Below are 22,075 nucleotides of genomic sequence, written 5' to 3'. Positions count from 1 at the left end.
CCTCCCCTCACCATGAAGTCGAACAAATATCCCCCCCAACCCCCCCCCCCCCCCCAAAAAAAGAAAAAAAATAGATGAATAACGTGTTTAATGCAAGACAGAAGGTCGGTGCATAGTGATTGAAGCAATTCGATTGCCTTCCTGAAAGTAAGTGACGGCAGACGGCCTTTGTAGTGTCCCCTAATGCTCTCTCGCTCTCGCTCGCACACCGCCGTTCTCCGCGGCTGGCTGACTTGTGGTCATTTACGTCGCCCGCTAATTAGCCGCACCTCGGAGACGCGAGCTCCATTGTTTACTCATTCGTAAACAACAACGGCTCGTGGCCCATCAGTTAGCTGTAGCGTCAGCGGCTTGCGCGCAGCGGAGAGGGACATTAGTCAGTAAGACAGACATGAGACTGATAACGAGCGCGCGCCAAGGCAAACGGGCCATTGTAATGAATGGGTCCCGCGGTTCGCTTCGTATATAGGTTTGCATTAAGGATTCAAATCCATTCATGGACGGCCGGCATTGATCCATCTTTCTTAATGGGGCTGTCTTAAAGGAAGACGACTGTCACGGCGGAAATGGGAAACACGTGCTAGAGAGCGATGTTGCCATGTCTGCTTATTATAAGCGACTTTGGGCTTGTTTTTCGGTAAAATTGCTTGTAAATATTGTTAGTTGCGTGCCGCATTTTTTTGTGGCTTGTTGCAGTTGCTTACTTGGGCTTGTTGTCTAATAAGCCAGTGGTTTTCAAACATTTTCATGTCAAGGACCCCCAAATGAAAAGGTATTTGTCCACGGACCCCACCATTTAAAACATGTTGTGATCCCCGTACCACTGCGTATACCAGATTTGTGCTGTTGCACAAAAAGTATTAAAAATGTGCTCATGTGACTTAGTCGCTTCTTTTTAACTTGTTTACATAGACCTGGTTGCTTATTTCTCTCGCAAGATCTGGCAATGCTGCTAGAGAGTAAAGTGGCATCCAGAATCTCATTAAGACATTCTCAGCGCATTTCCTCAGTCTTTTATCTCTTTGTATTGCGGTCCGTATACAGAGCATTCCAAGATAAATCAATCAGAACAGCGTTATATTGTCACATCACAGGTTGATGTAAAGCAGTGGGTGGAATTAGTTTTTCATGTGCGAGCTCCGTCCTTCTTGTTATTGCCAGGGAGAGAATAAGAAAGAGAAGAGAAGACAGAGGAATCAAAATCTAAGATATCTATGTACAGTACACAGTATAAATTATAAGGTGCGTATTGTTTGGCTGGACTTTGGTAGGTCCACAAGGCAGGATCAATTCATGTACAATAGATGTTTTTAAGTTTTACAACTAGTGGTAATAATAACTTATTGATTCTAGTTGCACCTAGAACCTTGCTAATGACATTAAACGGCAGTTTGCAACTTTGAGTTGGACCTTGTCTAATTCTAATACCCTTAGATGTTAGAGTTCTCTTCCAGAAAGAGTTCCAGGGATAATTTGTTGGATGAGTCTAGACTAGTGACATTTTTTATCTCGCTGCTGCTGACAATGTGATTGCAAGAGCTGTCTGACTGACATTAGATAAAACTTGTCTAAATTAAATTGGATGTTCCCCTAAAGCTAATTCCATGCCAAACGGTGTAATGGCTGCCAGGGTTGAGATGTCTGTCTGTCTGTCTGTCTGTCTGTCTGTCTGTCTGTCTGTCTGTCTGTCTGTCTGTCTGTCTGTCTGTCTGTCTGTCTGTCTGTCTGTCTGTCTGTCTGTCTGTCTGTCTGTCTGTCTGTCTGTCTGTCTGTCTGTCTGTCTGTCTGTCTGTCTGTCTGTCTGTCTGTCTGTCTGTCTGTCTGTCTGTCTGTCTGTCTGTCTGTCTGTCTGTCTGTCTGTCTGTCTGTCTGTCTGTCTGTCTGTCTGTCTGTCTGTCTGTCTGTCTGTCTGTCTGTCTGTCTGTCTGTCTGTCTGTCTGTCTGTCTGTCTGTCTGTCTGTCTGTCTGTCTGTCTGTCTGTCTGTCTGTCTGTCTGTCTGTCTGTCTGTCTGTCTGTCTGTCTGTCTGTCTGTCTGTCTGTCTGTCTGTCTGTCTGTCTGTCTGTCTGTCTGTCTGTCTGTCTGTCTGTCTGTCTGTCTGTCTGTCTGTCTGTCTGTCTGTCTGTCTGTCTGTCTGTCTGTCTGTCTGTCTGTCTGTCTGTCTGTCTGTCTGTCTGTCTGTCTGTCTGTCTGTCTGTCTGTCTGTCTGTCTGTCTGTCTGTCTGTCTGTCTGTCTGTCTGTCTGTCTGTCTGTCTGTCTGTCTGTCTGTCTGTCTGTCTGTCTGTCTGTCTGTCTGTCTGTCTGTCTGTCTGTCTGTCTGTCTGTCTGTCTGTCTGTCTGTCTGTCTGTCTGTCTGTCTGTCTGTCTGTCTGTCTGTCTGTCTGTCTGTCTGTCTGTCTGTCTGTCTGTCTGTCTGTCTGTCTGTCTGTCTGTCTGTCTGTCTGTCTGTCTGTCTGTCTGTCTGTCTGTCTGTCTGTCTGTCTGTCTGTCTGTCTGTCTGTCTGTCTGTCTGTCTGTCTGTCTGTCTGTCTGTCTGTCTGTCTGTCTGTCGCAGTGGTTCTCAAAGTGGGGTCCTTGGGGGGTTCCATGGGGTCCTCAAACTTCAAAATCAGTTTTTTTACCACTTCCAAATTTCTTGAATTTCTTGAATTTTGAAATATTTTAACAAGACACATCTTGAGTACTAAAGACAAGGCGGTGATCCGAGCCCTCCCACTTGTCGGCTTCTTTTAACTTAAAAAATCTATTTGTATCCACCCTCTCCTAATATTTTTACTTTTTGAGTGCTCGGATTGCCGCCTTGTCTTCAGTACTCCAGTCCCACTGATCTTTGAAGCACCAGCCCTACTTTTCACTGTTACCTTTTGCATCTCCATCGAGCACCTGGTTGATTTTCTGTTAGTCGCAAGACACGCACGCACACACACACACACACACACACGCACGCACACACACACACACACACACGCACGCACGCACGCACGCACGCACGCACGCACGCACGCACGCACGCACGCACGCACGCACGCACGCACGCGTGAGCACACACACACACACACATTCCAAATAGGGTTTCTTGAGCAAATACATAATTTGGGGGTCCTTGACATCAAATTGTTAAAATAAAAAAACACTTGATTCACACTACCCATACTAAGTGACAGACATACAGACACAAGGATGCTAATGAAACCGACAAGGCAAACTTAACTTTTCTGACAAGGCCCATGCCGTCTGCCATTGGTGTCCTGTCATTCTATGCATTCTTCTGTGTGCGGCATTAGGAGGGGACTGCATGGCATCCCGAGGAGGCTGCAGGTTATTTTTAGATCACACAGCATTCTCTATGAACCTGCCTTTGTTTGGAATACAGAGGAGGAAAAATGCAGATTCACTTAAAGGTGTTTCACTCTTCTTCACACCATCTTTTTCCCACCTCGTGATGAAATATAACATATTATCAACGTTTCTTTCACAGATGAATGCACTACACTACATCTTTGGTTTTCAACCCTTTGCATATCAAGGTCCGTTATTTGTTTGCCATTTGAGCCACAGCCAAAACTTTGAATATTTTGCTGTCATTGGATAAGATTTTGTCCAAAATGCCATGCTGTATTGATCTTCTAATTGTGTCGACTTCTTGTAACAATAGTTTATAGTTTAGGTCCATTTGGTTTCATTTTACGCTCTCAAGAGTTCAAGATCTATAAGGGTCCATTTGGTTACCAACTCTCCATTTAGCTCACCTGGAACCCTCTCAAGGATCACTGGTGGTCCCCGGACCACTGGTTGAAATCCACTGCCCTACATCGTCATAATCGAGAGTGTCACACAAAATAATTACTTTGTGACATTTAAAAATGTTTTTAAAATGATTAAAACAAGGAACGGTTTCCACCTGACCCCAACTATATGCTTTTTTTTTTTTTTTTGCTGAAAGACAGAAAGGTAGACGGTGATTGAAGCAGTTCCATTGGCTTCTTAATTGATTGCAAGTGACAGCAGATGCCCGTGTTCTATAATGCTAGCACCGTTCCCCGCGGCTGACTCGAGGTCATTACGTTGTGTAATTAGCTACAGTTCAGAGACGTGTGCAGCTCCATTGTTCACTTATTTGTACACAGCGGCTTGTGGCGATCAATCATTTACTGTAGCTAGCTGTTGCAACCACATTAAGCCCAAACCACATCAAAGGGTCGGGTCGGGACAAAACGTTTTTTTATGGTAAACCACACCAATGCAACTCATTGAGTTGCAATGAGTTGCATTGGTGTGGTTGACCTTATAAAACGTTTTGTCCCGAACCGATATTTTGGTGTGGTCTGGGCTTTAGGGTGCGAACATGAATGCGTCGTCCATTTGAAAGGATTATGAGGTCGGCAGCCTTTTCAACGGTCCCTCAGTTTAGTGTTTTGAAAAAGACAGGAGTAAACTGTGGCATTAAGATGCACTGCACCGCTGATCTAGAATCAAAATTTGTTTTTATTGGGGACAGTTAGATAGCAAATGTCATCATCCATCACAATTATTTGAAGTACTTTATCCATCTGTGCGTGCATGCGTGCGTGCATTTTCATGTGGGCGTGGCCTAGTTGCTTCTTCTGTTTCTGATTCTGATTGACCTGATTTGCTTGTTTCTCTCAGGCAATCTGGCAACACTGGTGCAGGTGGACCAAACTGAGGCCCTTTTCCCACCAGGGTTGAACCGCTTCAGTTCATTCATTTTTCCACTGGAAATGAATTGGTGTCAGAAACCTCAAAGTTGCTTCAGAATGTAGAACGTAACCAGTTCTAGAACCAGAAGTTATTTTGGTGGAAAAGGAGCCTGAGAGGAATGCCCCTTAACTGCACCCAGTTCCTCCCAGTCAATGAGAAAAGAAATAGCATGCCGCAAAAGGTATGCTTTTCAATACGAAAACGTATTCGGGGTGGATGTAGCCTATAAAGACAGACACTGATAATGGCCAGCAAAGAGATCATTGTAATTACAGTAATGAGGCCCGAGGTACTTTACAAAAGGTTTGAAATTAATTCATGGACTTCCAGCATTGATCCATCTCTCTAATGGGCTGTCTTAACCCAATTTGGGCGGGAACCCCTTTTGGTGTTTTAAGAATTAGGCCTATGTTATACTTTAGCTATTGAAAAATAGCAGATCTACAAGCTCATAGCGCGGCACTTACTCACGTACATTTTATACCAATACCTTTGTAGCACTGTTGACGGCGAGAAGTGAATAACTTGACAAATAACTGATGAAACCCAGCCGAATTAAATTGGATGTTCCCCTGGAGCATGAAGCCATAAAACGGTGCCTGTGTGATGACTGCTGGTGTGTAGACTTTTCCCCAAACATATCCATCTATATTATGTGTGCGTGTGTGTGTGTCCATCCCTCATTAGACATGTGTGACACACGGTCTAGGACGAGGTGACAGAACTACCTTTATTGCAGAGCTTGTGCGTGTGTGCGTCCGTGCGTGCGTGCGTGCGTGCGTGCGAGCAAGTCATCACTATCGGGTGGATACCTTGTATGTCCAACATCTTTACATTTCAACAAAATCTTTTGAAAAATCCCCAAAAAGAATAGCAGATACAAAGCTCACAATGTGTTGCATGATCGCTTGTAGGCCGGCTATTTTCATTATACTTTTGTGCAACACTCTTATGCAAGCAAAGCAAGGAGTTCATTTCGTTGAAATTATGGAGATACAAGGTCTTTTCGCCTGGCTTAAGGTCACGTTGGCTGATTTGTGTGTGTTCCCCACCGGTGCCTTTCATTAGGGCTGTGTTGCACCCCTGGGAACACATCTTAATATATGAAAACAACAAAGTATAGGGACCAGATTGATAGAGCAGCATGGAGCATATATATTGTTTAGTCCGGGTTAGTGCTCGCCAAAGAGAACCTCATTATATCGTGTGTGTGCGTGTGTGTGTGCGTGCGTGTGTGTGTGTGTGTGTGTGTGTGTGTGTGTGTGTGTGTGTGTGTGTGTGTGTGTGTGTGTGTGTGTGTGTGTGTGTGTGTGTGTGTGTGTGTGTGTGTGTGTGTGTGTGTGTGTGTGTGTGTGTGTGTGTGTGTGTGTGTGTGTGTGCGTGCGTGCGTGTGTGTGTGTGTGTGTGTGTGTGCGTGCGTGTGTGTGCGTGCGTGTGTGTCACTATACTTTTGATGACCAAATGTTCCCACAAGTATAGCATATTTTCATAGATGTAGTTTCTTGTTTATTTTGAAAGCCAAACAGTGGCTGCTACCTCCATTGGTTTGTAAATCCTGGAGAATAAGCATGTTGAATGCCAGTAATGATTTACATTTGGCCAGCCCTTGGCTTCCATGTAGAGAGGACCATTCTATTCCAGTGATGGATTGTCCCCATGCGCTCTTGAGGCTCTTAACTTGTTGGCTCTGGTGAGAACATTGCCTTGACTGATGTTTACTCTATTTACCCTGGGCTTGGATGAGGGCCAACTATTAGATTCTCTCCCTCAACAACTGCTTGTGACCGCCGTGGGAGATCTGGGGGTGAACTCGGTCAAAATCCTCAGTACAGCTCTCTTGAGAAGCGTCTCTGCTGGAGACCACGAATTTCAACTTCCAGTGTTTGTAACACTAACCCATGAAGACACATAATGTGTGAACAGAAGTTATAGTTCGCCTTTTGGCTGTTGTGTTAAATGTAGGGTTAGTGCTTTTTGTGTGGTTAAAACAAAAGGTTTTTTTGTTAAAAGGTTATCACTATATTCTACATTGTACACAGTGTACACAGTGTTTGTTCAATAACATGGGACTCCCTGTCTCTCCAGCTCTTTAATAAACAGAAAATACATTTTCAGGTAGATGACAAAATGTCATCCCATCAGGAGAAAGTAGCCATTTATCAGCTTAATTTTTTATAGCGTTCCAGTTCCAATTTTGTCTGCTCATGTCTTACAATTTCACTTGTTTAATGTATCCTGATTCATGACCGAGTTCTCTATCCTGATTGGATTCAAATCGATATCCCGACCTGCATTTTCTGTATAATAAAAAGCTGGGTAGCCACAGAGACTCCTGTTACTGAACAAACACTAGTCTATGGCAATGAGTAGTATCACAATATAGAGCTTTTCAACTCTTATTTTAACCAAAGAACATCACTTACCCTACCTTTAACCTCTACACCTACACCTCCTAGCGCATTTTCATTGATATCAAACTAAAGAAAAATATTCGGGGGGGGGGGGGGTGGGGGGGACAAAAAGGCAGTACAAGATGAAAAATAGAGTCTGCAACACTGGTATGAAACTCAGCTCCACTGGTTTATTAGATTCGACGTTTCGATCCCTTATACTAGGATCTTCTTCACATCATTCCTGAAGAAGATCCTATAAGGGATCGAAACGTCGAATCTAATAAACCAGTGGAGCTGAGTTTCATACCAGTGTTGCAGACTCTATTTTTCATCAACAGAAATGATGCCTTCAAACTATGAATGATTATCCAGTGACTTTATCATAATCATAGTGAGGTAAGCAAGCAACGTTATTTCTCCCGTTTTTTTGTATGGAACGGAAGGGGGGCACCCCGTGCCGCTGATTGTGTTAAGCGGCAGAGGCTCAGGGCGGCAGAGGCTCAGGAGGTGGAGCGAACCGGAAGGTTCCCAGTTTGATCCCCTGGCCCGCAGCCAAATATTCTATATGAATGTGGTGGACCTTGGCACGAAAACATTTGAGACAATATACACGCTACACCGGGCCTGTATACTCCCACGTGTAGACGCCGCCGGCGCTGAGAGGATTTTTTTATTTCGCATTCCACACCACGACACAGCAGCTGCTCCATCTGTGAGACAAGCCGGGAGAGAGAGATACAGCCTTGGAGGCACTCTGCATGGTGTCCTGGATTACCCGCCACAACGACATAACCAGTACATCACACAGTGTGTCTCAGAGGCAAGTGGTGAGTAATGCTATAGGACCCCCCCTGGTCCCCCTCTCCTCCTGAGTCATCACGCCACATAAGTGGCGTTGCCTGCAGCTCAGCAACAACGGCGAAACGAAAAGGGAATATGCATACGAGGATACAACCTCCCACGCCGGCAATGTCACCACCTGCCCCTCATCCAGACCACCTCAGTAGGCTGGCCTCTTCGACCTATAGGACCATGCGGGCATGGCTACACGACACCGAGTTGGACCTCTGATGTTACACGAAAGAAGGCTCTATATGCACAGCAGCAGCCATATTGGAAATAAATTGAGCCTCTTCCTTACTTACTTCACAGGTTTTACCAACAATACTAATGAAGGTTCCGTTGCATTCTGGTCAAACAAGAGTCAGAGTGCTGATATTGTGCATGTACAGTAGACTCACTGGGAAAAGAACTCTGCTACCCCTGTGTGTTTACAAATTGGTGTCCAGCCATGATTCCGTGGGGGTACCCTTACCCTTACGGGTATGTAACTCTGAGAGTGTACAAGTTGAACATGTGTACACACAAAGGTTTGAGAACTACTGTGCCTACACTAAATTCAGAGCCTTCATTAGAATCATTGGTAACAACTGTGAAGGAAGTGAGGAGGAGGCTCAATGTCTGTGCTATTGTGGTGGTGTATCTAGTAGAGGCAGCATTTACCAAACCTTTTAGCTCAAGACCCAGAAAATACATTAGAAGTTTTGCTTTTCGCCGCGTTGAGCATGTAGCTATTTTCACTATACTTCTTGTTTTCTAATTGGAATTTCTTAGATTTTTCATTGATTTCTTCATGAAATTATTGATAAAAATCATTTAATTTGTTTCGAATTCATGGAAATATTTGCTTTGTTTAAAGCAGTGGTTTATTGTAGCAGTGGTTCTTAATGTGGGCTCTGGGGACCCCCAGGGGTCCTTGAGGAGTTATGGGTCTGTAACTCTGATTTAAATTCACACTGAGGATTTTAAAACAGTTCATTCAAATGGGGATCTGTGACCTACTGCCATATCGTCTCTGTCGGGTGGAAACCTCACATGTAAAACTGTTATTTTTCACCCTTCAAGTAAAAAAACGGAATAATCCACCGAGCGGAGTCACCACTTCAATTTTTGTAATCTTCGGCGACACCATCACATCACCAACTCAACTACTCCTGCTCTACAGGTCTGCAATTACACCTTGAGTTACCAGTAAACTTGGTGATATTTGGCTCTGCAATGTGGGAGGCACTGAAAAACGAAGGCTCTACATCTACGCCATCTCGGTAGGGGCTCCTCACTGGCAGGTGAGCCAGCAGGATTCAACAGCAGACAACAGAAATGTGCGTGGGGAGAAATCAATTAACAACTAAATTGGGGGGGAAAAAAGAATGTTCAAAATATTTGGCTACAAGAGGGTTATTATAATCTAGGATAGATAAGGGAGCTCTTGATTTATGCTCTGATGAAGGCTCATAGCCGAAACGTGTAGCCTAAGCGTTCGTTTTTGTCGTGTGTGCCAATAAAAAAGTGGAAATGTGAGTACTTTGTCCATTTATTTAAAATGTTGGATGTGCTACCTCTTTGGGATCTTTTCCAATTCCTTCCTTTAAGCACTTGTTTTGGTGCACTTGTCATATGTTTAGTATTGTAAAATTGTAATACATTTTTGAGGCGTGCTAGCCCTTCCTATGTACAGCTTGCATGTATGTGTACACACAATTTGTCCTACACAAACCTCACGTGTGTGTGTGTGTGTGTGTGTGTGTGTGTGTGTGTGTGTGTGTGTGTGTGTGTGTGTGTGTGTGTGTGTGTGTGTGTGTGTGTGTGTGTGTGTGTGTGTGTGTGTGTGTGTGTGTGTGTGTGTGTGTGTGCGTGCGTGCGCGCGTGCATGTGTGTGCGAGCGCATGTTCACTCTTGCATCATACCAGAGTGAAATGACAGTCAGGAAAGTTTGATCCGTGCACAAAATCATTACATTTCTATTTGTCTCATTCATTTCACTTCATCCACAGCAGTAAGCAGCCATGCATAGACAGTGTAGTGCCTCAGTAATCTGGGATCGAAGGTAAACCGAGATACAGACGTTTCTGTTGTCAGAACTCTGTGATTTCTCCCCCTGCGTCGGGGATAAAAAGAAAGGCAGGATAACAACAGGGTGACAAACATTTTCTCCTAATTACCTGCATAATCCTGCATGGCTGTCTGTGCTAATTGGAGTTCTTTTGCACCCTAATTAACATCAGATTAGTCTTGTCAGATGGACGTGGAAGGATTTAAACGCTGAGTTGCTAAATCCAGATTTAAGGCCTACTGTGTATAGCCGAGAGGAAGACTCTCTCTCTCTCTCTCTCTCTCTCTCTCTCTCTCTCTCTCTCTCTCTCTCTCTCTCTCTCTCTCTCTCTCCATTTCTTTAATAGCCAACATATACATGGATAAAATGGGGTTTACTCCTCTGGAAAATGGTGAGTCAGTTGAAACAGTATTTAGATATTTGATATAAATGTTATCACACTCATCACCCCCTTCCTTTATAAACTGTCCATGGTTCTAGTAACTGATATTGTCCTAATGTGTGAGGGACTGTTTTTACAATAAAAATAAATAAATAAGGAAGCTCTACCGCTGACGGAAAATGCACTCGCTGTCCCTCTCTCAGTGCCTGTAGCCTACTCTTCAACAACAATGATGACTATAGCACTGTATTTCCCTGCTAATTACATGAAGGTATTGCTGAACAAGCACCCGATTTTGCTGTTTAAGGCTTGTTAATGGGTTTGTCCGTGCGCCAACCACTTCCCAGTGAACTTAGAGCTAAGAAAGCTGAACGCAGTACTGTGCATCAATTCTCAGATCGCTGAGCTGTTTTCGCAGTGTCACAGAACAGTGATTTTTAAAATTTTGTTTATTTCTATAGTTTGTGGTCATCTTTAAATCAGTTTAGTTATTACGGTATGCCAGTAGTTGGAGCAAACTTCCAGTGGGATCTGGGAGCTTGAACCTACTCTATTTTACAATGTTACAACCTTCTGAAAAACCTCATGTTTCTATGTCAGTGGTTATCAAACATTTTCATGTCAATGACCCCCAGAACTATATGTAATTCGCCACCGACCCCCATCTAAAAATATGTTGAAAGCAGAAGCAAAGATTTGAGTTAAAAACGTTTGCTCTGAAAGAATATATATTCAAAGATTTGCACTATATTTTCACGATTTCTCAAAAATAGCAGACCTACAAGCTTGAAGATCTTCTATTTTTCAATAGCTAAAGTATAACATAATGCTTAAAATACAGAAAGGGTTTCCCGCCCCAAAATGGGTTAAAATGCCAGGGATGGCTCCAGGGACGGCTTTAGCCCCCCTATGGCCCTCCTCCCCACGAACCCAATTGGACTGACTTTTATGTGATTCTTTAGCCCCTGCTCTAAATAGACAGCCCCCCCTCAGTCCCCCAGCCCCCCACAGTCCCCCCTCCAGTCATAATCTTCGGGAGCCGTCACTATAGCGGTATAGCGCTGTCACCTCTGGACGTCGTTACAGTGTGAAGTGTGCAGAGGTCAGAGGCCACCATCAGCACCCTGAACCATACTGCCCCCAAAAACCAACATCTTGAGAGATCAATAGCACTGTTGAATAGTAGTACTGTGTCTATATTGCACTTTTGGATGCATAAGCACTTTTTATAAATGCCATGTTATCGTGTTAGAAAATCTGGTTATTGGTCTAATACACAGATTTTAAAAAAGGCTAAAACACAGGCAACAATACCATCTAAGGCAAAAGCCTTTAAAAAAAATAACGGTCGATATAGTCTCCTTTCAAAAGCCCCAACGGACCGGTGATCGGGCAGGGCATTCCACAGCCGAGGAGCGGCTGCCCGCATGGTGCGGAGATTCGTCATTTTGATTTTTGAGTGAGTTTTGGAGTGAGTTAGCAGAGCGGAGGGAACGGGTTGGGGATTTGATGAGCTCTTGCTGTGGATGCACTGATGCGTGAGGAGGGAGACCGTACTCTATTGTGAAGGAGACTGGAAGCCGCAGTGTATGGAGTATGGGTGGGTGTGATGTGTTCACGTCAGGATTCTAGCAGCACTGTTCTGAATGTACTGGAGCTTCTGGAGGCTCTTGCTGGAGATCCCGATGAGAAGTGCGTTGTTGCAGTAGTCGAGCCTTGAGAGGACGAAGGCGTGAAACACTTTTTTTTTGGCATCTGGCAGGGTGAGTGTGGGACGGAGACTGGCTATGTTCCCGAGGTGGAAGAAGTTTTGCTCTATAGGTTGCGTGTTTAATGTGGGAATCAAAAGTCACGTGGTGGTCCATTCTTACCAGGCTGGTGACTATAGTGACTACAGGTGAAATACATCTGTATGCCTAGAGTGTCTATTGTGGAAGTGACAATAAAAACGGACTCTTGACTCTGATGTGTGCATTTCTTCCTCAGCCACAAAGTGGATCTTCCACACGTGCGGGGCGGTCGGTCCGGAGGGTCCCACGCCGTCCCAGTGCAGCAACTCCTACCGCAGCAAGAATGTCAACGTGACGGTGGGCACCAGAGGACCCCTCAAAGGCATCCAGGTGTGGAGGGTTCCAGAGACCGCCAGATACAGGTAACAATAGCTTTGCAGTTGAAATTGCAGATAACCTCACAACGCATCATGTTGCAATGCATCGTGAGCTTTATAGAGAGTACCGAAGGCCCAAGATTAGAATTTAGGCATTTAGTAGACGCTCTTAATCCACAGCGAGTAACTTGTTACTGTTATTCTTACAGTAAGCAAGAATAACACATGGTATAATACACCAAATACATAGAAATAGTCATCAATGATTGTAAGCAGTAGAATATCTGTACAATGAAACTATGAGTAAACACTATATATATAGTGCTATATGTCTACGTAAAGCCGGGATTCGAACTTGGGCCTCCCATGTGAAAGTCCAACATCTTAACCACTAGACCAAAGGGATATCCCTCTTGACCGGGGGAGATATTAGACTTTTGAGGCCATCAGGCAGAGGCTCTGAGCCAGCCTGCTACATCTACATAATTGCTATCTAAGGTACATATGTTTAGCCTTTGCTTATGCCTGTAAGGTCGTCGAGATCATTCCCCTCCGCTACCCCCTGTGTCACAGAAGTATTGGAAATCCCATAGGGAAATCATCATAGAGCCATAATCATAATTGAGCCATAATCATCATAGAGCCATAATCATCTCAGAACTGTGTTCCCAAAATAAACAAATCAGCCCCGCCGTTCTGTCAGGTATTTGACTCTGTGTCGTTTATGATGTTGAGTTCCATTTGATAAAGGATCTGTGTTTGTAGATTTCTTTATTTTATTTCCATACCATTTGGGATAAATTAGTACTTTTTCACCATCTGTCAATAGCTACCCTGTCCATAATGAGCTAAATTAACAGGCTGATTTGGTTTGTTTTTGGAACACAGTTCTTATATGATGTGATCTAAGATGACCCCTATGGAATCTTCCAATGGAAAACATTACTAAATATGACAACAGATGAGCCAATTCATTCTAACAAACAGGACAATGTCAAACTGTCTATCAACATGCTTTCTTATACATTATAAGTGCCCTGTTCTTAAGCATTCCTAGCACACTAATGAACTGCCACATTCACCGTATAGACATGTAACCATTTTGTATTCCGTGCTATATTCCTATCATACAAAGTAAGATGAAAATAGGTGTATGTGTATGTGTATTAATTTGTTACATTGCTTAAATTAACACTTCGGATATCACTGTGTGATGTCCTCCATATAGTCTGTCGGGTGGAAACCTTGTATGTCCAAAACTGTTTCAAAACGGATTAAAATCTATTCTCTTTCTCTCGCCCACATAAACGCCCTGCGGACCTCTGTATGCACGCCATCGATTTCTCTCCCCCTCCCCCTCCTCCTCCTCCTCCTCCTCCTCCTCCAGCAAACAGAGAGTGATATCTAATCAGGGCTCTAGGGTGAAACGGCACAGGGAGCCGGCGTAATGGTAGCTAAATAATGTGACTCATGCTGCCCTCGCCGCAATAACCTCAAATCAAACCACCGCCACAATGTCCATAGCCAGAGCGGCTGTTTGAGGTCACCAAATGACCCGGCGCAATCAGGCCGAGGTGCGCCGTGTAGCCCGAAGATCAATGGTTTAAATTCCAATTTCTGTGCGAGGTCAAGACGAGGAGTTCATGAATGATGTTGTCGTAAAATATATATATATTTATATATATATATATATATATAGCGGAGTCGGGCGGAAACCTCCCATATCCACATTTCGACTTTTCGTAAGATAATGCTCTACTACTTAGCACTACTACTACAGTAGCACATAAAAGTAGCAACAATAGCAGATGTACAAGCGCTCAATATGGCGTGATGCAACGCATTGTGAGCTTGTAGATCTGATATTTATATCTAAGTGCGTCGGTAGGTTTTGTATTTGTTGAACCAATGAAAGGTATTGACAAGAGCTTGTGACTACATACAGTAACAAGTCCATTGGATCCACTGCTACGCAGGTTCCTTGTTTACCCAATTCCTGAAAAGTAACCGTTTTATTGGAAATACAAGGTTTCCCCACCTGGGCAGCCAGCCACGATGTATATCTGTGAACACTGCTGCTCGCCTCCTCCCCCCCACCCTGAGACACAAACACAGACAAACACACCCGGCCGGAGAGACGGATACGTGCTTTGCAAGTCCAAAAAGTCATTAGGCAAACAGGCTGAGGTAGCTAACCGGAATGGGCTTGTGTTGTTGTGTCTCTTGCCACCACAGAGCTCAACACCAAGTGAAGAGATATCGATGCCCTCCCTGAAAAACAATCAGCCCGCAAACTGTGTGTGTGTGTGTGTGTGTGTGTGTGTGTGTGTGTGTGTGTGTGTGTGTGTGTGTGTGTGTGTGTGTGTGTGTGTGTGTGTGTGTGTGTGTGTGTGTGTGTGTGTGTGTGTGTGTGTGTGTGTGTGTGTGTGTGTGTGTGTGTGTGTGTGTGTGTCATTGTGCAGCTAGTTCTGTGTTAATCAACCTGGGCCCGAATCCATTTTAAATCGCGTTCAAATGAATTGGGATTGTGTGCTCAAGGCCATTATATGAGATTTGCAGTCTGAAAATATCAGGACAGGAATACTGATGCACAGCAGGCGTTGGTGCGAATTGGACGGTCCGTTTTCCTCCGCCAGGAGTCCAGTAAACCTTCCAGTACACTTTGAGCATAATACTACAGTGCAGAGAGAGTCACACAACATATCTGTCGCAGAGTCGCCGTTGAAGAATTGAGCAACACATTCGTTGACGTCGTCACGCCGAGTGTCAAGCGAGAAATACATCCAGGAAAATATAAAGCCTTGGGCAGTGGTGGAACTGAGTAACTAAGTAAATTGACTTAAGTACAGTACTTAAGTACAGTATTTGTACGTTAATTGAGTATGTCAAATATTCAGTACCTTTACTTCTACTCCACTACATTTCAGATGCTAGCTTTTGCTCCACTACAATTGTTGTATATAAAAAATGGCATATACCATTCTAAGCTATACTAACCAAACCAGAGATTAGATAATGTTCTCAAAAGCAAACTGCAGAGTAGTGAAAAACCATGGCATCAGAGTATCAGATGGAGGAAAAGCAGGTAGAGATAGATTTCCTGGGAGTGTTGAATTGACCATTTATTGAAACAAAGACGGAGAGCTTCACCGTGGGCCCTGAGCAGGAGCTCAGGACCCCATACCGCTGACCGCAGGACGCGGCCAGTCGAGACTAGTCACTAATCATTGCAGTTGCAAATGACAATATATAGGCTACTTTTGCATAGACTGAGTTGAATACAAGCAGGGTGGAGTTACCTCAGACTGAGTGATTTTACATATAGATTGAAAAGAAACATTGGGTTATCCGAAGCATCTCAGAGGCTCTGATTTAGTTTACACCTACAGGAGCCTCAAAGGGACTTTGAACAACGGGGTGCCTGCTGGTGAATGACTGTCCCTGCAGGGTACTGCATGGGGACAGCTTCAGGCCAGCTACTCTCTGACCATTGAATAAGCACATTGTGACAGAAATGTAGTTGAACATTATTATTGGCATATTGCAAATATTATGGACTATCCACTAGGGCTGACCCAAAAAAATCGATTAATCGACGTTCAATCGATACGCACGGGAATCGATTTTTAAATTTTGAATCGAATAGTCATTTAAAAAAAAGCGTCCGCTTTTGGTCCGCGAGACGGCCCCATTTGGTCCGCGAGCCATGCTTGCGCCTCGCAGCACCTCGCAACGCCTCCTCTTTCCCCGTGTTAACAAGGAAGGCAAGCGCATGCACCACAGCTCAGTGGACATTAAATATAGGCTACCTTGTTTGATAAGTCATATAAAAACATTACTTACACGAAAATGAAAATATAAACTTCACAGATTATAGATCACTTGGAATTATAACAATCTGTTGAGTATTGCCTGAATAATGCCACTATAAAATCTCAACTTTTATCGATGAGCCATTACGCTGCTTGGATTCACATGGTGAGTGCGCTCAGTGCACCGAAGAATTGATATTTTTTGCTCCTACAGACCCAGACCAAAACACCTTTTCTCTTTGGCATTTAATTGCACCTGATCGTATTATTGTAATAATGTAGCATATACTATTTGCCTGTGTTTTGTCTTTTAATTATGCTTTTTTTTTTTGCGCCGATGGTGATGCGATGCTCCACTTGTTTCAGCCTGCAGGCCTACAGCACTTTGGTCAGCTTTTATTGTTTTAAATGTGCTATATAAATAAAGTTTGATTTAGGCCTATATTGGAGCAGGTGCTGGCAAATAACTAATTACTGTAATGCAGTGAAGTTGCGCAAATGTCAACTCAATTAGCAAGTGGAGCTGCATGCATTCTGCACTGCAGTCTGCAGATCTCTTCTTAGAGTTTACTTTAATATTATGGTTTACTTTCAACCATAAACCATAATATGATTGACAAACCTTGGATTATAATTCTTCATCGACCAACAGCGCATGCAGCATGACTATGAGGTAAATTTAACTATGTGGGATTTCTCCATCGGCATCGCATGTCGATAAAAAAATGGGATTTCACTAGTGGCATTATTCAGGCAATACTCAGATTGTTATAATTCCAAGTGATCTATAATCTGTGAAGTTTATATATTTATTCCCATACGCACACTCACAGTCACATTAACTTTATGATCAATCAAATCAACCGTGGTTGATTTTATTTCTGACAAGTGTCAGGCTTGAAAAGTTCATTCATGTTACCGTTCGTTTACAATTGACAGAGGAGTTTGGATTATATATATTTTTATTTGATGGAGAGGTAATGCCTGTTTCAGGCAGTTGACTTGTTACGGTCGGATGTTTTATTAAGCCAAATTATTAGTGCGTCACTGCTTTCATGAAGGCTGCAAGCCTGCTACAGTTGTTGCTTATTGTTTAAAATAAATGAGACCAATACAAGCATGCCTTTCTCTCCGCTATATCGTTGTTTAAGCCGAAGAGTCACTGCTCGCGCGCGCACCCCCCCCCCCCCCCCCCCCCCGTTGACGTTTCGAAGCGTCGACGTTCGAAACGCGGGAATCGATTTTGAATCGATCATCAAATACGGAATCGAAGGTCAGCCCTACTATCCACGATACCACACAATTATTTGACAACTTTAGTTACTTTGTAGATTTTGATTATTATTACAAAAACAGGCCATGTGAAAATAGCCTATCTACAATTTCTATATTGCAGTATTTATACTTTTTCCACCACTGGCCTTGGGGAGCAACACGGTACACAGAACTGGCACGTTCCCCTCCATTACAACACGGTACACAGAACTGGCACGTTCCCCTCCATTACAACACGGTACACAGAACTGGCACGTTACCCCTCCATTACAACACGTTCCCCCTCCATTACAACACGGTACACATAACTGGCACGTTCCCCTCCATTACAACACGGTACACAGAACTGGCACGTTCCCCTCCATTACACGTTCCCCCTCCATTACACGTTACCCCTCCATTACACGTTACCCCTCCATTACACGTTACCCCTCCATTACACGTTACCCCTCCATTACACGTTACCCCTCCATTACACGTTACCCCTCCATTACAACACGTTCCCCCTCCATTACAACACGTTCCCCCTCCATTACAACACGTTCCCCCTCCATTACACGTTACCCCTCCATTACAACACGTTCCCCCTCCATTACAACACGTTACCCCTCCATTACAACACGTTCCCCCTCCATTACAACACGTTCCCCCTCCATTACAACACGTTCCCCCTCCATTACAACACGTTCCCCCTCCATTACAACACGTTCCCCCTCCATTACAACACGTTCCCCCTCCATTACAACACGTTCCCCCTCCATTACACGTTACCCCTCCATTACAACACGTTCCCCCTCCATTACAACACGTTCCCCCTCCATTACAACACATTCCCCCTCCATTACACGTTACCCCTCCATTACACGTTCCCCCTCCATTACAACACGTTCCCCCTCCATTACAACACATTCCCCCTCCATTACACGTTACCCCTCCATTACAACACATTCCCCCTCCATTACACGTTACCCCTCCATTACAACACATTCCCCCTCCATTACACGTTACCCCTCCATTACAACACGTTCCCCCTCCATTACACGTTACCCCTCCATTACACGTTCCCCCTCCATTACACGTTCCCCCTCCATTACAACACGTTCCCCCTCCATTACAACACGTTCCCCCTCCATTACAACACGTTCCCCCTCCATTACACGTTACCCCTCCATTACACGTTCCCCCTCCATTACACGTTACCCCTCCATTACAACACGTTCCCCCTCCATTACACGTTCCCCCTCCATTACACGTTACCCCTCCATTACACGTTCCCCCTCCATTACACGTTACCCCTCCATTACACGTTCCCCCTCCATTACACGTTACCCCTCCATTACACGTTCCCCCTCCATTACACGTTCCCCCTCCATTACACGTTCCCCCTCCATTACACGTTCCCCCTCCATTACACGTTCCCCCTCCATTACACGTTCCCCCTCCATTACACGTTCCCCCTCCATTACACGTTCCCCCTCCATTACAACACGTTACCCCTCCATTACAACACGTTCCCCCTCCATTACACGTTCCCCCTCCATTACACGTTCCCCCTCCATTACACGTTCCCCCTCCATTACACGTTCCCCCTCCATTACACGTTACCCCTCCATTACACGTTACCCCTCCATTACACGTTCCCCCTCCATTACACGTTACCCCTCCATTACACGTTCCCCCTCCATTACACGTTCCCCCTCCATTACACGTTCCCCCTCCATTACACGTTACCCCTGCATTACACGTTCCCCCTCCATTACACGTTCCCCCTCCATTACACGTTCCCCCTCCATTACACGTTCCCCCTCCATTACACGTTCCCCCTCCATTACACGTTCCCCCTCCATTACACGTTACCCCTCCATTACAACACGTTCCCCCTCCATTACACGTTCCCCCTCCATTACACGTTCCCCCTCCATTACACGTTCCCCCTCCATTACACGTTCCCCCTCCATTACACGTTACCCCTCCATTACACGTTACCCCTCCATTACACGTTCCCCCTCCATTACACGTTACCCCTCCATTACACGTTACCCCTCCATTACACGTTCCCCCTCCATTACACGTTCCCCCTCCATTACACGTTCCCCCTCCATTACACGTTACCCCTGCATTACACGTTCCCCCTCCATTACACGTTCCCCCTCCATTACACGTTCCCCCTCCATTACACGTTCCCCCTCCATTACACGTTCCCCCTCCATTACACGTTCCCCCTCCATTACACGTTACCCCTCCATTACAACACGTTCCCCCTCCATTACACGTTCCCCCTCCATTACACGTTCCCCCTCCATTACACGTTCCCCCTCCATTACACGTTCCCCCTCCATTACACGTTACCCCTCCATTACACGTTACCCCTCCATTACACGTTCCCCCTCCATTACACGTTACCCCTCCATTACACGTTCCCCCTCCATTACACGTTCCCCCTCCATTACACGTTCCCCCTCCATTACACGTTCCCCCTCCATTACACGTTACCCCTGCATTACACGTTCCCCCTCCATTACACGTTCCCCCTCCATTACACGTTCCCCCTCCATTACACGTTCCCCCTCCATTACACGTTCCCCCTCCATTACACGTTCCCCCTCCATTACACGTTCCCCCTCCATTACAAGCAAGAATTGAGCGAAGCCTAACTTGGATTTTGGCACTTACAAACGTCAGGCGTCGCTTTGAATCTTGGTGTCGCTGCAGGGCTTCTTTTGAAAATAAATGGTATCCTGAAGCCTGTTGTCGCTTTGTATCTTCACGCTGCTGGCTTCCATTGAAGATAGCCCGTTGCTTTGTATCTTCATATCACTGGCTTCCATTCAACATGAATGGTAACCTTTAGCTTTGCAGCTGTCCGCCTGAACGCAGCGTTAACTAATGAGGATAATATATCCTCCACAAAGCCATCATGGTGCAGGTGGCTCAAAGTTTGGCTTGCGGAGCTAGTTATCTGCAGAGAGGACTTAAGGCCAACCAATACCGTACATGCTGTTACTGAAAGCAATGTCATAAATTCTGTGACAGGATTTAATGATACTTGATGAGTACCCCCCCCCCGCTTGTGTGTGTGTGTGTGTGTGTGTGTGTGTGTGTGTGTGTGTGTGTGTGTGTGTGTGTGTGTGTGTGTGTGGGTGTGTGTGTGTGTGTGTGTGCGCTTGTATTTATATACTTTCGAGCACCAAATGTCCCCCACAAGCTACAATTTAGAGAAATAGATGTTGTGAGGACAATTTTCCTGGTCCTCACAAGAGAAATGGTTGTTTTATGGCTAAACAAATGTGTGGAATTAGTATAAATGTCGAAGTATATAGTAATACAAATGTGTGTGTGTGTGTGTGTGTGTGTGTGTGTGTGTGTGTGTGTGTGTGTGTGTCAACAGGATCATGACGTACGGGGCGGCCGGCGGTCGCAGCGTATTGGACATGAGCAGGTCACATGGCATCTGCATCACTGGGGACTTCCAGCTCCAGAAGGGACAGCTGCTGCACATCCTGGTGGGACAGCACGGCGAGGACGCCTGTCCCAGCGTGAGTCATTCAGTGTCCTAATATGGACGCCTGTCCCAGCGTGAGTCATTCAGTGTCCTAATATGGACACCTGTCCCAGCGTGAGTCATTCAGTGTCCTAATATGGACGCCTGTCCCAGCGTGAGTCATTCAGTGTCCTAATATGGACGCCTGTCCCAGCGTCAGTCATTCAGTGTCCTAATATGGACACCTGTCCCAGCGTGAGTCATTCAGTGTCCTAATATGGACGCCTGTCCCAGCGTGAGTCATTCAGTGTCCTAATATGGACGCCTGTCCCAGCGTCAGTCATTCAGTGTCCTAATATGGACGCCTGTCCCAGTGTCAGTCATTCAGTGTCCTAATATGGACGCCTGTCCCAGTGTCAGTCATTCAGTGTCTTAATATGGACACCTGTCCCAGCGTGAGTCATTCAGTGTCCTAATATGGACGCCTGTGTCTCAAGACGCTTTACATATAGAGCAGAAAACGGACAGAGATGCTTTTGACCTTCCCAAAAGAAAAGAAGAAAATACAGCCACCACATGTCCTTTCTACTTTGCTGTTTCACCGGGGACTGCTTTTGTCAGAAGCTGTTATCCTCCATTTTACTCTGGGGTCTGTCTGCTTGCTGACAGCATAGGTCCACTATTCCCATCTCCACTCAGCCGGCATAGTTGAAACCATCTCTAGAAAGGCTCTTCCATTCATAATTGACATCTTTGCAAACTTCAAACTGTCACCGTGTTGTCGAACGGCTGGCAGGGATGGATCCAGATTTTTAGGAGCTGAATGTTTACCGAGTGGATGAAATCTTACGTACGTGTGCATCGTGTTTGGATAACACCACTCCATCCATACACATACCATCTAGCAGTACATACAGTTTGTTTGTTTGGTTGTTCTGAGTAGAGCATTGATAAATAATGTATTAAACACACACACACACACACGCGCGCGTGTCTGATGTGGTTCAGGCGCC

At 45.0% G+C, this 22,075-nt stretch overlaps 1 protein-coding gene across 2 annotated transcripts in view; it reads left to right on the top strand.

Annotated features, from left to right (window-relative positions):
• LOC308329316 (ALK tyrosine kinase receptor-like) overlaps positions 1-22,075 on the top strand; it is a 139,827-nt gene that overhangs the window by 74,698 nt on the left and 43,054 nt on the right. For both annotated transcript variants that reach the window (XM_080783561.1, XM_080783562.1), the window contains 2 exons: positions 12,374-12,539; positions 20,970-21,117. In XM_080783561.1, the coding sequence (XP_080639687.1) occupies positions 12,374-12,539; positions 20,970-21,117 (314 nt within the window). The remainder of the gene's footprint in view (positions 1-12,373; positions 12,540-20,969; positions 21,118-22,075) is intronic.

This window comes from Protomyctophum bolini, assembly GCF_963924005.1.
Source record: "Protomyctophum bolini genome assembly, chromosome: 15".
In the NCBI taxonomy this organism is placed as follows: domain Eukaryota; kingdom Metazoa; phylum Chordata; class Actinopteri; order Myctophiformes; family Myctophidae; genus Protomyctophum; species Protomyctophum bolini.
This window is presented reverse-complemented; position numbering and strand designations above follow the sequence as displayed.